Source organism: Anomalospiza imberbis, chromosome 2, assembly GCF_031753505.1.
Source record: "Anomalospiza imberbis isolate Cuckoo-Finch-1a 21T00152 chromosome 2, ASM3175350v1, whole genome shotgun sequence".
NCBI classification, from domain to species: Eukaryota; Metazoa; Chordata; class Aves; order Passeriformes; family Viduidae; genus Anomalospiza; species Anomalospiza imberbis.
Window position 1 is genome coordinate 21,703,224 of NC_089682.1, and position 14,754 is coordinate 21,717,977.

General features: G+C 34.9%; 1 protein-coding gene across 5 annotated transcripts in view; it reads right to left on the reverse strand.

Annotated features, from left to right (window-relative positions):
* STS (steroid sulfatase) overlaps positions 1 to 14,754 on the reverse strand; it is a 110,155-nt gene that overhangs the window by 29,988 nt on the left and 65,413 nt on the right. For all 5 annotated transcript variants that reach the window (XM_068180110.1, XM_068180111.1, XM_068180112.1 and 2 more), the window contains 3 exons: positions 12,341 to 12,478; positions 3,204 to 3,363; positions 466 to 587 (listed from right to left, as the gene is read on the reverse strand). In XM_068180110.1, coding sequence (XP_068036211.1) covers positions 466 to 587; positions 3,204 to 3,363; positions 12,341 to 12,478 — 420 coding nt within the window. The remainder of the gene's footprint in view (positions 1 to 465; positions 588 to 3,203; positions 3,364 to 12,340; positions 12,479 to 14,754) is intronic.

Here is a 14,754-nt window from a genome sequence, read left to right on the forward strand (position 1 = left end):
CTATATTCATTTATTGGATAATTATGACTTTGACTCAGAGATTCTTCTACATTTTGCTATCTGACTAACAAAAATGGCCAGTCTGACAACATACTTGTGCTGTTATTCAGCAAACCATCCGATAACCTGTGCACTTTTAGGATAATGTAAGAGTCAACCGTAACTACTTCATTCTGTTGCACAGACTCTCTCTCATGAAGGTTTAAAAAAAGGACATTTTCAGATACCATAGATCTCAGTATTGCATTCATATTTAACAATAATACATAACAACAAAATAATGTCAAACAATGAAATGGTGAGTAGGAATGTAACAGCAAAGACAAAAGTGAAAGAGAAGGAAAAAGGCTAGATATTTTAAACAACTTTTTTGTTACTATAGCCCAAGGCTTCCTCCTGGTTCTTTTCAAGCTGCAATAAAAATTATATTAAATATTTAAAATGTGAACAGGCAAGTTTACTTACTGCTTCCTGGATGCCAACGCACTGCATTTAAATATGCATTGCAGTAATGGAAGAGAAATTCATGCTTAGATTGAGTAACTTTTCCTTGAAGTAAAGGTAGCAGATCATGTCCATCAATAATCCTGAGTAAGAAAGCATTTCAAAATAAGAAAAGTAACTCAAACCTCACTTTCCTAGAAGATATGATAATTCTGCTTATCTGAAAAAAAACCCAAATCTGAATGGCCACCTCCAACTGGTCAATTCGGAGAAAAACCTTCAGGTGCTCTTCCCTTTGATTTTTACATTACCTAAGGAAACAATTTTACATTTTGCCATTATGAATAGTTCCCTCAACTCTTTTTTTTTTTTTTTTTTTCACTTCAGAGAAAGTGAACAGGCATAAATGAATAAATTGCTACAACACAGTCCTTGAATATACCTATTCAAGTTTTTGGGAGTAATCTGGCCAAAGTAACCCTAAAACTAGAGAAAATATGTTGTTCTGTGCTAGCATCCCCAGAAGTAGTGGTAATATCTCTGTTCAGTATATTATGCATGCCAGAATTTAAGACAGGAGTGGTAATTTAAAATTTGAAAATTAACTGTTTAAATATGCATTTATCACTACACACACACACACACACACACACACACACACACCTGCAAATATATATATATAAATTCTCTAAATGCTGCTGGACAATTTGATCATGCTTTGAAGGAGTCAGTCAATTTACATAAAAACTGAGTTATAAAATAAGCAAGACTTTTAGCTGTTTCCCTAAATTAAATTTTTGAATTGCTGACATCAGGTGGCAGGGGAGAAATCATAGTCTGAATTTTTGACCTGGTATGAATTACAAATTTTTCAATAAGTTTTACTGGAAATTTCTTTTTGCTGACATAAATATCAGCAAGTAATTCTTTCACAAGCATTTTGAGTAACATCCCATAAAATTTTTTTGAAACTTATAAAAAGTTTTAAAAGGTCTATGTTGATTTTCATTACCTTTACATACATGATCATTTCATTACCATTACATAATACATTTCTCATGTTAGTGCAAATACTACAAGACAAGTACTAAGTTTACTTTTTTAAGTCGCATGCGATGATTGAATTCTTGTCAGCAGCTGTATGCAACAAAGCCATTCAGAGTAGCACTTTTCTCAAAGGATTGGCAGGAAAACTTCCTGGAATTTTGAAAGATATCTCATCTGATAACTGCCATCTGGGTTAATCCCTGTCTGGGGGGGTCTGTTAAAACAGAGTCTTTCCCACTTTCAGTTTTTCATGTTCTCTTGACTAAGTAACAGGCTCTTGTCCTGCAAGCTTGCTCATTAACAGATGCATGTCTATTGAACACTTCCTATTCTAGAGCCTGTTGATGGGGAAAAAAGCATCTCCATAAAAATGTCTCCAGTACTCTAGCAGTGCTACAGTTGCTGGATTCAGGGGAATATACAAGACTTTTCTTTCCAATTGCTAATTTCTCTTCTTTAACTAGGATCATCTCTTCCATTCCTTTTTAACCTGCTCTCTCACAGTGAGAGAATATTAATTATATTAACATCTCTTATTTCTCAGGAAGAATTCAGTGGAGCTATAAGAACCCAGCTGCTGGAACAAAAATACTTCAAGCTAGTCCATGATCTAAGATGAAGCAGTACTTATGGCATCAGTCTAACACAGAAGAATCACAGTGGAGCAACCTACAAGTGAAAGTTACACAACTATATTTGAATTTCTATAAAGGGGATCAAAGAAAACATCAGTACTTAGTATTCACTCAAGCAATAAGAAAACAAAATGCAAAAGATCTGCCACATAAAGAACAATCAGAACTTCTGAGGTTTGACATAATTACTGCTTGTAGAGCATCTCTCAGGACCAACCTGACTAATTTTTCATGTCTTAGACTTGTCCTGCCCTGCCATTTCCTTCAAACACTCAATGAATAATCATTAGCAGAGTGACTCTGCTCACCACTGGGCTTCCCCATGTGGATTCTTGATACTTTGTGCTCAAAAGCTGTTTGTGAGTCATCAATGTGTTCAAAGCATACACATATCAGCCGGTTTCTCCACTTATTTGATTTGGGTAGCAACAGCACTTAGGCAGAGGTCTCATCACTGAGACCGTGTAGCTCACAAACAAGATAAAGCCTGGGGATGTAGCAGTGTCAGGAAAACATCTTATGAATTGTGGAAGTCCAGTGGCTTTTCTTATCAGGCTGCAAAACCCTATATGGGATTATTTTCACTGACTAGGTACAGAGAGAAAAAAAAAAAAAAAAGACCAAACCAAACAAAAACCCCAAACAAAACTGTGAGAAAAGCCTAGCTGGCATTTTTATGTGTTTTGTGATATTAAGCAGGTCAAGGCTAAGCTCATGAAGTTTAAAGTAAATTACACTTAAAGTTCCTTTTTCTACCAAATTCATTCATGCAGAAGGGAATCTTTTTTGATTCATTCATTTTTGCTTTTAGTAAGTAATTCCAAGTTTGATTTGACAGTACATTGATCTAATGGTATTCTGTTATCTTTTTGGTGCCTGTTCTGTGAGTTAAGCTGTATTTACATACAACATTTCTGTAAAATATTATCAGTATGTCAATATGAAAAGAGATAATATAATATTGCAAATAAAAAACCTAGTTTCTTATTTACATTACCTCTATCTTAATAGATATCACCAGAATGAATAAAACACTCATGACACTTTCTTTAAAACAGAGATGACTACAGAGCATACCTGTCAGAGGGTATCTGTGCATCTGCAAGTTGAACTATGGTAGGAAATATATCCATGTTACTCGTTGGCTCATCAATATAGGCACCAGCCTGTACCACTCCAGGCCAACGGAGAAGACCTGGCACACGAATACCTCCTTCCCAGTTTGTTGATTTTCCACCTGAAAAATTTAGTTTTTTTGCTGAGAAATGAATTTCTTCTTTGATAATGCTACCCCATAAGATTCAATTTCAATATATGAAACATTCTGTCTGGCTAGAATGTTTCCATTAGACAAATTTGTCCTATTCTTAATTTTCTGGATTTTCTACCTTCTGTAGTACTCTCTCATTGTAAATTTACTAATATATGTTAGACAGAGCCTATAAAAAGTATTTAAATTACACCAAAAAAAGTATTTGTAGGACATTAAAGAGCACTTCACTGGAATCTTCACATAGGAATTGGCCTAGATAATGTGACCCATAGATATATGAACCTATAACCAAAAAACAGGAATCAAAAAATAAAACAACTATACTTAGATATCTGAGATATGAGCCCAGAGAAGGTACATGATATTTTATTAAAAATGGTGCTTAATGACTTCATATAGAAAAAAGTACTAATTTAAGTATGTTACTGAATTCTCCAATTCCATGCATTAGAAAGAAATTCACTTCAGTGATGCTAACTTTCAGGATACTGTGAAGAACTGTTTGTGTTCTAAACCAACACACTTGCATTAAATGTGTTATCAGCTGATTGCATTCAACAGTGACTTGCAGTCATTTACTGTTTCTACAAGATCCATCACTACTGAGTCCTCCCAGCACCTTTTGCAGAAGGGCAATGGGTTTATTCTCTGACAGCATGTTCACCATTACTGAATAAATAATTGACATGGCTCTGTTTGAAGAGGCATCACAAATGCTATTACCAATGGCCTGCACAGTTGTGACTATGTAGAGCACTTCAGGGTGACCTTTGGAATTAATATATCACTTGAAAAAGAAATCTCTGTTAAACAGATGGATTTTGGATATGGTTAAACACTGTTAGGGCCATTTGGAAATAAATTGATATTATTTTTTAGAATTAAAATGTCTGCAAAAACAGGAATATATGGGTTGGACTTCTGCCATTAAATGAATCAAATAGCAATTCCTGGTTCAGTCAAAACTGCTACAGGACTATTTTTTCTATGTATCTCCCTTTTTCAAGTTTAAAAAAAAACAAAACAAAACAAAAAATTATTACAACAAAATATTTCATAAGTTCTGTTTCTTCAGCATCTTAAACACCCAAAATGCCTCATAGATGTCAATACCTTTGGTATTGACCCCAGGCCTTGTTATACCTGTTGTCTATTTTACTGACTTCTTGATGATCTTTTCCATTTCAGCAAAGGGGGTTCAGAATCCACCTGGTTTCCTGCAGGATTTTCACTGTAAAGGTAAGTAGTAACTTCAAGACAGACAACTCTTTTTTGTATAAATTTACCTTTTTCTTTTCTTTAAATGAAAGACCATTAGCTCATGATTCTTTGTTATATCAGATTTTTACTTAATTTTTTTTTCACGGGCTTTATCAGAACTCATAATATTGAATAGTCAGGGACACATCTAGTCTAACATCAGAAAAATTAGACTTTTTAATATTCAGCTTTATGTCAAGCAATAATATTTGCTTAAGTTTTTTTTTTTTTTTTAAACAGTGTCCAGATGAGATCTCAACTAGATTGTCTGTCTTATAGAACACTTAAAAGTTTACTGTCATGGCTGAGTTAAATGTAATTCCATTCTCATGATGAAGTGTGTGACTTCCTACTCAAGAATGAGATAGATGCATGTCCTATTTTTGTTTACATTCTAGTAAAATATTATTTTTAAAACACAACTCTAAATAAAATGTAGATTTAAGTTCATAAAGTGTTATTTGGTGAGATATAGAACACTTGTCACCAGAAGAAAGTGTTTACCCAAAAGCATGCTGGTCAGTTGATAATGTTGTTGGGCCAAGATCAGTGTAGATGTCAATAGGCTGTGTCCACCTTCTGTAGAAATGACTCCACCCCTGTACAATAGCCATTAAGTTTTTCAACGTTTGGTGGGAATTAGGTGTTACACAGCAGGAAAGATTAAAAACCTGGCTGAGCTATGGTGCATAGAAAATTCTGAGTGGGAGTTGGTTAATCCAAATAAAAATACAAGCATAAGGCCATAAAATTACAGATATCTTCGATTGAACATACTTTTAGTGAACAGATACACCAGGGAGGTGATTTAGTTCATGAGCCAGATCCTAATTCTATGTATACATGACGGCAACTTTACGGCTTAAGGGCACCAACAGACAGCCAACACTAAGAGTTTATCTATGCCTTAGGTAGCTTTAGGTACGATGTTCCTTTTATTTCTGTATGCCTGTCTGAACCAAGTAAGAGTGCTAGCTAGACTAGATGCTTAAATAAAGTCTTGCTATACTGTTGTCTCCTGTATAATCTGAAGACAGAGAAATTTCAAAGTAGTGGTAAATCTGATTCTCACACATGCTGCAATTCTTAAAACCTAGATATTGGGTCATTTTCACAGTTCTTAGGTTCACAGTACAATTTTCTTGAATCAGCAGAAAAGGAAAGAAAAATTGCACATTACCCAAGTACAAAGGAACACTTCACAAACTCTGATGCCCTGCTGTAAAGTAGAAAAAGCAAAATGGATTCCACAGCAGGGCTTTCTTCTTACTTACGTCTATGAAGAAGTGACTGCTGTTTTCCTTTCAAAAGGCTAATTGGAACATAATTTTTTTTTTACATCTCTGGAGACCGGGAATAGCAGAGAATCAGGGCAGGAATTACAGGTCATTGCAGAAGACTGTCTTCTATTATCTCTGTTTACGTGGTGTTCATTTTTATTAGAATTGTGCTTAATGACTGCAGATGCTTAATGCCATTACATGATTAACAATCCCTGGACATTTATCATCTTTAAAACTCTAGCTGTTAAAACTTTGTTCAAGGTATCTGCATTACTTTTTCCTTATTGAAAAAAAATCAAGGTTTTACTGCTGATGCTTGAAACATGTAGCAAACATCTGAATGGCTAATAAAATAAAAAAAATCCAGAAAATATCATTATTTTGAAACAAAATCTCTTGATATTTAAGGACCTGATTCATTAGTTTTGTATTTTATTCAGACTTGACAACATAGAAACAGAGAAAATACAGAAACCTAGTAGGCTGTATGCCTTGCAAAATCTAGGCAACCTACCTTTTTGTTATTTTTGTTCTCTTAAAATCTTCTAAAAATGTTTCTAAAACAGCACAAAATACACAAGTCTGTAGTTTCCTGCTTAGCCATCTGCGATTTCTGAGTACTTGCACCATTCAGTGTTATATTGAACAATAGCCTACATTCACCTTTCATGAAAAATCTGCAGGAGCAGGCAAAATACAGACATAACTCTCTGCAGTCATCCACAACATGATGTCAAATTTCCATTTTAGCCTCATTTCAAATCTTAGCTAAAAGAATATATCTTTTTTTTTCCCTCTGGTTTAAATTGACTGCTATTACCTAACCCTGGCGATAGAGCTTTTACAAAGGATGATATATAAAGGGGAACTCTGCAGTAAATCACTATTAACATTATGAATGATGAATGACGAAAACTATTTGAAATAACTTTCTTAAATCACCTGGATTATAACCATACTACCCTTTCCTTCATATATTCTTCTAAAAACAAAGCTTCCAAACCCAATTTATTCTCTTGAATAATAAAGAAACACAACATTAATTATTCTACCCCTCTATACTGGACTTAATGCCACAAATATCAACAATCAAGACTGGTTATTATTGCTTACTTTATAAAATGGTTGAACAACAATTTATTTTCAATGACAAGTTTACTCTTACTGATTTTTAACTTGTTTCATGTACTGTTTTTGTTAATTTTATTTATGTAAATCTGAGCTATTCCTGTACAAGTGAATGGAATAGACATGGTTCGTTTGGATGTTTCTCATCTAACAATCTTTCAATCAAATGAAAAGATCTCTGAAGATACTTTTTGTTTCAGTCAAAATTACAATACGGGCTGATTATTTAAAAATCTGGATCACTTCAGAGAGACTATAAAAATACAGCACATTTGAAACAAAGACAACTACTGCTTTATTTCAAGTTAAAAGTAAACTCCAACAGATATCACTAGATATGCCATAGTATGATTCCTGGGGTGAAAGTAATGGTCAGCTTGATTTCTCTGTGGCTTACAGGAAGGAAAAGATTTACTAACAGCTTCAAGAAACCCTTCTGAACTAACTTACTGCAGTATATAAACTTGTTTGACAGTAATACATTTTTTAAAAAATGGGTATTCATTTCTTGTTTTAGTTTCACAGATCTATAGTAGATTTAAAAAAAAATCAGGGTCTAGGTCCTTAGGAGACATTAATTTTTTTTTTTAATGGATAATAACAAATAACTATGATAATACCTTTTTCTAAGGCACAAAGCACTTAAAATGAATGTTGTTCACACAGTCTGGCTTTATCAGTGTTTGGCTCCACTTCCATTATCAACAGACCCACTCTGCACTCACTCATGACTCTGGCAGCATGACAGTAGCCAAGTATCTGTATTGTGCTAAGTGCTTCATAAGTACAAAGAAAAACTGTTTCTAATGCAGGTCTGAGGTACATGCAAAATGCACATATCCAAAAGACAGTAAGATGTAAGGAGATTGGACAGAAAATTCAGTGTGTGATAAAGTGGGACAGATGTCAACAAGTGATAGTGAGGGAGGACTTGTACTATCTGCATATGTACCAGTGAAATACTATAGTGAGAAAAAGTGTAGAGAAAAGTTTTTATTGCCTTAATTGTTTACTGATATAAATTACGTATACATATACATATATGTGTGTATATATATATATATATACACATATATATGTATATATACATACATACATACATATATATATCTATATATATATATATATACACACAGAGACATATATATATATGATAGCACACTGAGGCTAATTCAAGAAATTGCTCACTAAGAAACTAAATAGAAATTACCAGAAAATATTTAGATTCAAAATCTCAAGGTACCAAAGAAGAATATAATGGCTTCCTTTAAATCAGTCACTTTACACATCTTTTTAATAAAGAGGAAATTCTATTAATTTATTTATTCTACTCATCTTATTTGAAGGTAGAAATCCAAAGTATTTGGAAAAATTAACCTTATTTCTGCTCCTAAAGGAAAGCTATGGTGACTACATCAAATGGACATGCTTCAGTGAGGCAGCTAGTGAAAAATACCTGAGAACAAGTCAGTGCAGATATCCTGGAAAACATATGTACAAGCAATACCTTAATGTTCAACACTTTCAACAGACAAATATTACAGAACTGAAAAAAAAAGGCTGGAAAAATTTCATAGAAAGTTTTAAGAAGATACTTCAGTTACACTTATTACTTTCCAAATTTCAATATAAAATTGTTAATATTAATGTATTCATTAAATTGTTAATATTTTTTAATTTACTTAAAATTATTTTAATAGTGTCTTGTACAAATCCCAGGAGTACTTAATAAGTTCATGTAAGAAGGCCTTTGGTTGCGAAGAAATACCTACTTAAATAGCCAAAATTCCTATTAAATAGCCAAAAAATTCTTTTTTGTTTTAGAATCTGTATCTAGATTTAAACCTTTGAAAGACCTTTGACAAAGACCTTCAGGAGAAGTTATTGAGAAACATTAATCAAGGGTTAGGAGACAAAGGATTGTCATGAATCAAAATCTGACTAGAAAACAAAAAGAGGAAACAAAAAGAGAAAACAAACAGCCTGTGACCTGTTGCAAAAATACCTAAAAACAATAGTAAGGTACCTTGGTGCTACACTTACTATTTTAGTATATTTACTTCAGTTTTGAAAGGGAAATAATTCACACAGGAAAATAACAAAAATTTAGGGACGAGTAAAAACTCATCAATTAAAAATCACAAGAGAGATGGAAGAGACAATTATCTTTTGAATTTTGCCTCTGCCAAAAGCCACAGTAAAAGTATGCAAAACAAATCTAAGCTAGGGAAAATTTAAAATTTTCCCTCCTTTATGCTATATCAGTGAGAACACATTATTAAACTTCAAGATGTTCCATGAAATTTGCCACTGTCCCATTTTATAACAGTGAATGAAAGCACTGTGCTCTCATGGATAAGTAATAATGGCTATGCTCAGATTTTAGAATAACTCAAAGTGGTAATTCATCTTTATATGATAAAAATGTATATAATTAATGTTAAGAATCTTGGTAGAATCTAAATTGTCAGGATTCACATCTTAAACCAAGGTCATACTTTCTAGGATTAGGATCTTCTTAGGGATTTTATTTATTACACAGATCCTGATAACCAACCATCAGAAAAAGGCCACTGGAAAGATATTTTGATCCATCACTTCAGTATTACTATAAAATTCCTGAAAAGGAATACTGCAGAAATAACTGTGTATGACAGCAATTGGTTAGCTCTGATTTCTAACTATCCAAATTTATGGTGGACTGTTCTGTAGTTAGGATCCAGAGTAATAAAACCTTCCAACAGCAATTTCCCCTTTTTGCATTGAGTTTTGCAGCACTAGCTTAACTCTCCAAACCCCTCTCAAATTTTATTATTGGTGCTTATTTGGCTAGGTATCAAGAGAAATTACTGAGTTAGAATTGCGGAGACCGGTTAAGAGCTTTTGATTTTAGAGCAGAACCAATTATTGCTGAGCATACTGCTCCAGCTCTGACAAGAGGGTTAAGTGGCTTGATTCATATTTGCATTCATACAGCACTCAGAGACAAAAAGATAAATTGTGGAGATTGACTAGCTGAGACAGGGAGGGAGAAAGGATATGTGTGTCTCACAGGTTTTTAAGCTACACACCAAAGGATGCAAATTCCTGGTGTGTGGACACATAAGCACAAGCAGCATAAAGATTGTCCTTCTGCTTTTTTAGGCTCATTGCTATTCTTGGGGCTTCACAGGTCTGTTTCTCATTAACTCTGACAGAGATGTACAGACACTTTTCATCACACATTACTTTTAATATGAATAAATTCTTATGTATGAAAATTGCTAGTTATGCAATTAATTGATAATTTTTACCTCAGTCCCTTTGAAAATGATACATAATATACCTGTTAAATTAAGGACTGATTTTGAGATAGAGGGAGTGGAATGTAAAGCAGAATTAATTGTACTTTAAAATGTTAAAAGTATATTCAACTAATTGCATGGGTCTTTTAATTTTTATTTATTAAGAATGTTTTTCATCAAATAATAATTTTGTTTCTTACATTGTGATTATTTTCTAACCCATTTGTCAGCACAGCAGAGGTGTTAACTGCAAACTACACAATTTTTCCTTCTTTATAAAAAAAGAAGCCCCATTACTACCCAACTAAACTTATCAATCAGATTTTTTTCTTATTCCAGGTAATATCTATTTCAAGTTTTTCTCTGCACTGTAAGTTTGAATACAAAATTTTGCAAGGCTTGAGAGAAAGACTCCATTTAATCAAAGTTCTTCAAGAAGACATATTCCCAAGTGTATTTTTTTGCTTCCTTATAATTTATCCTGTACCTTATGTCTGCCACTCTAGAAGGCAAATATTTTTTAGAGCTTCTAAAACACCTCAGGCTGTGCCTACGGCTGCAGATATGTAACCATATGGTTCCTTAATTACTTAAATCACTATGCAAGGCCTATGTGCTAATGTTCAAGATACATTTCACTCTGGTGTTAGCCCAAGGGGACCCGTCTGATAGACCTCATCACTTTGGCATTCCTTGTTTTTCTTGTGTAGCATTTTCTTTGAAGCTCTCTTAAAATGTAAGGGTCATTTCTCAGACAGATATCTACTGACTAAAAACTGTGGGGTCTATTTGTTGAAAACCTCTCTGTATGGTTATTGCTTACTCTATATGCCTGAATTTTTTCCTTTTGGAAGTTTTGCAGGTGATATAAATCTGGCAAGAGTGGAAGATTGTGTTACCTTTCAAAGGGAAAAGTCCCTTGAATAGGTCCCTTGATAGGCTTGGAGAAATGGGCTAAAAGGAACCCCATTAAGTTCAGCAAAGGAAATAGTAAGTCCTGAATCTTCACAGCAGCAACCTCTAGCAAAGCAAAGGTTGGGAAGTAACTGGCTGGAAGCAGCTCTGCAGAGAGGGACTGGAGGGTTCTAATGAGAAATCAGCTGAACATGAGACAGCAATGTGTCCTCCTGGCAAAGAAGGACAACATCGCTCTGCACTGCAGTAGGAAGAACACTCTGGGCAAATCCTGCTCTCTGCTCAGCACTGGTGAGATGTGCTTGGAGCACTGGGTCCAAGTGCAGAACTCCCCAGTACAAGGTACATGGGCATACTGGAACGAGTTCTAATGAAGGTGATGGATGATTAAGCGATTGGAGCATTCAATATATGAGAAGAGGATGAGAGAAATTTTCATCCTGGAGAAGAAAATGCTTACCAGGATCTGATCCATCTGTAGGGATTACATGCATTTATCTGAGTAAAGAGATCAGAGCTAGACTCCTTTCAGCGGGGGCCACTGACAGGACAAGAGGCAATGAGCACAAACTAAACCACAGAAAACTCCATTTAAACATAAGAAAAAGTGTTTTTTTATGGTGAGAGTGATCGAAGGCTAGAGAAAGTTGCCCAAGGAGGCTATGAAGTTTCCCTCACTGGAGATTTTCATAACTTGACTAGATACAATCCTGAGCAATGTGCTATAGCTGACCCTGCTCTGCAGGGGCTGGGACTGCAGACCTTGGGAGATGCCTTCCAGGCTCAACTACTATCAGATTGCTGGATTTCTTTGATCTTGACCCCTGAAATATGAGTGGAAAACAAATTACACAGCCTCTACTTAGTAAAAGAATGAAAATAAATTAATCGCTCATAAAGAAACAAAAAGACTCATTGAATTTCATTAAAAATAATAAAAACAAACATTCTTACTTTATTTTGAATAGATGAAAGACTTTGACCTTGGCCACACAGTACATTACAGTTTTGGTACAACCCCAAGGAGATGTTTTTTCTTAAATTTTTCAAGAACAATCAGAGAATATTCACCTTTATATATGCCATTGTATCCTCCATGGACTTCTCCAGCACTGGAGATTTCTTCAACATGAGCCCCTTGGTCAGATGTAAAGTATACAAGACTTCTGTCACTCAGATTATGCTTCTCCAGCACATCCAGAACCTTCCCTAAGTGGAAAAAAAAAAAAAAAAAAAAAAAAAAAAGAAACAAAGGACAGCTTTAAGAATCACAGAATGAACTAGGTTGGAAAAGACCTTTGAGATCATCAAGTCCAAACTATGACCTAACTTAACACTTCCTCATCAACTAAACCATGGCACTAAATACCATGTCCAGTCTGTTTTTTAAACACATCCAAGGATGGTGACTCCACCATCTCCCTGGCCACCAGACAATGTCAGTGCCCAATCACTCTTTCAGTGAAAAAATTTTTTCTGATATCTAACCTAAACTGGTTGCCCTGGCACAGCTTAAGACTGCGTCCTCTTGTTCTGTCAGCTGTTGCCTGGAAAAAGAGACCAGCCCCACCTGACTACAACCACCATTCAGGGAGTTGCAGAGAGTGATAAGGTCACCCCTGAGTCTCCTGTTTTACAGGCTAAACATCCCCAGCTCCCTCAGCTGTTCTTCACAGGGCTTGGGTTCCAAGCACCTCACCAGCCTTGTGCCCTCCTCTGGATGCTGGGACTTTAAAAGACTTTTTCATTAACCTTGGCACATATGAATATGTGTGTCCTTATGCCTTTTTGAGACCACTTTTCACATAAAATCTCCTACACTCAGCAGTTGGCACATGCAGCATACAGTAGGGCCCAACCACACAGGCCTTGTAGCAATCGGGACCATGACTCAGTTGCTGCAGGGTTTCTTGAAGTACAGTATGACAGGATTTGTGCACGTCAGAGAGAAGGGCTAATCCACAGAGAGCAAATTACTTTTGGAAGCAGTTGCTCTCAATCAAGGAAATCCCTTAGCAAGAAGAATCAAGCCACGGAGGATATATAGTAACACTGAGGAAAGAGTCAGCATGCAGAGTAGATCTCACAGTCTGGGGGTAAAGCCTTGCTGCCTAGCAACCTATAGAGACAGCATGGCAAAAATCTCCGTGTGTGTGTTAGAGTAAGACAAAAAAAAAAGTAAAAGAATGCATGTAGCACCTTTAAAGTATGTGTGGTTTCATTATCAAACCTAATAATTAAACCTTAATATCTCATCATGTGGAAAAACATCAACTAAACTCAAAATGCACATGGTAATAAACACACCCAGGCGCACATATTTAAAAGAAGAATCCACAGGGATATGTCTTGTACCTCTTAGACACCATGGGCTCATGTTTCATTTTCACAAAGGGCTCTTCACACTACTTTGGCACTGTGGAGGGCCTTGCAGTTATATAAATTATACTGAAACCTATTTAGGCTGAATTCTTTAAAACGCGTTTCTGTATGAATTAGAGCAAAGATTCTCTTTGTGACTTGCTCCAGTGAATTTTATACTGATTAGGACCTAAAATTATTGGTCCTGGAAAAACTACCAAAGCTTAAGAATATAATTCTTCACATCAGCCTGACAATGAACCTGTCCTTTAGGGATCTCAGAAAATATAAAGATAATTCTGTCTTCACAACCATTTTATCTTTATTCTTCTACTTAAGCATCCAAAAATTGTCCAATTTGAATGTTAATTTTGATTTGCTAACCTGACTACTAAGAATTAATTCATCATCTGATGTCCAATTATTGTATCAAAGAGGATGAGATAAGAACTTTGAAATACAGAGCCTTCTAAATGGTTTTCAGATTACTGTTTCTGTTGCTATGCTCTTTTTCTGGATAAGGAGTAATTACCCTACTTTATTGCTACTATTTCTAGTTGCCTCTTAATGCTATTTCATTTTAAAACTATATTTTTAGAATGTTTGATTGTCTTAATTTTTCAAATTACTGGATCAAGAATAAAGAACATCAGCTGCTAAATTTAAGTAGATACCTGTTGATCTTGTTTGTAAAGTAGGAGCAAAGAAGAAATGTAAGAGTAGGAGAATTTGTTTATGTAAATTTTGAAGCCTTGTGGGAGTTGAAATTTCCCAACAGAGCTGAGAAAATCTGTTACAAAGGCTGACATTTTAAAGCTGGTGGGTGGAGGGAAGATCATGCAGATCCATCTGACAAACCATGCGCCTTCTGCATGAGGTGGATGTGGATGGACTTAGTGCCAGAAAAGAACGAGGCAATTTCCCATTGGCTTCTGAAACTGGAGAATGTACTTGCTAAGTGATGACAATATCTCTTGGAAACGTGCCAATGATGATAAAAACATAGAGTACAAAGATAAATTAGTAAATTATATGTAGGTATACAGCCTACATGACCTTCAGAGTTCCCTTCCAACCTACATCAAGCTATGATTTTACAATACAATGACAATAAATAGTATTGT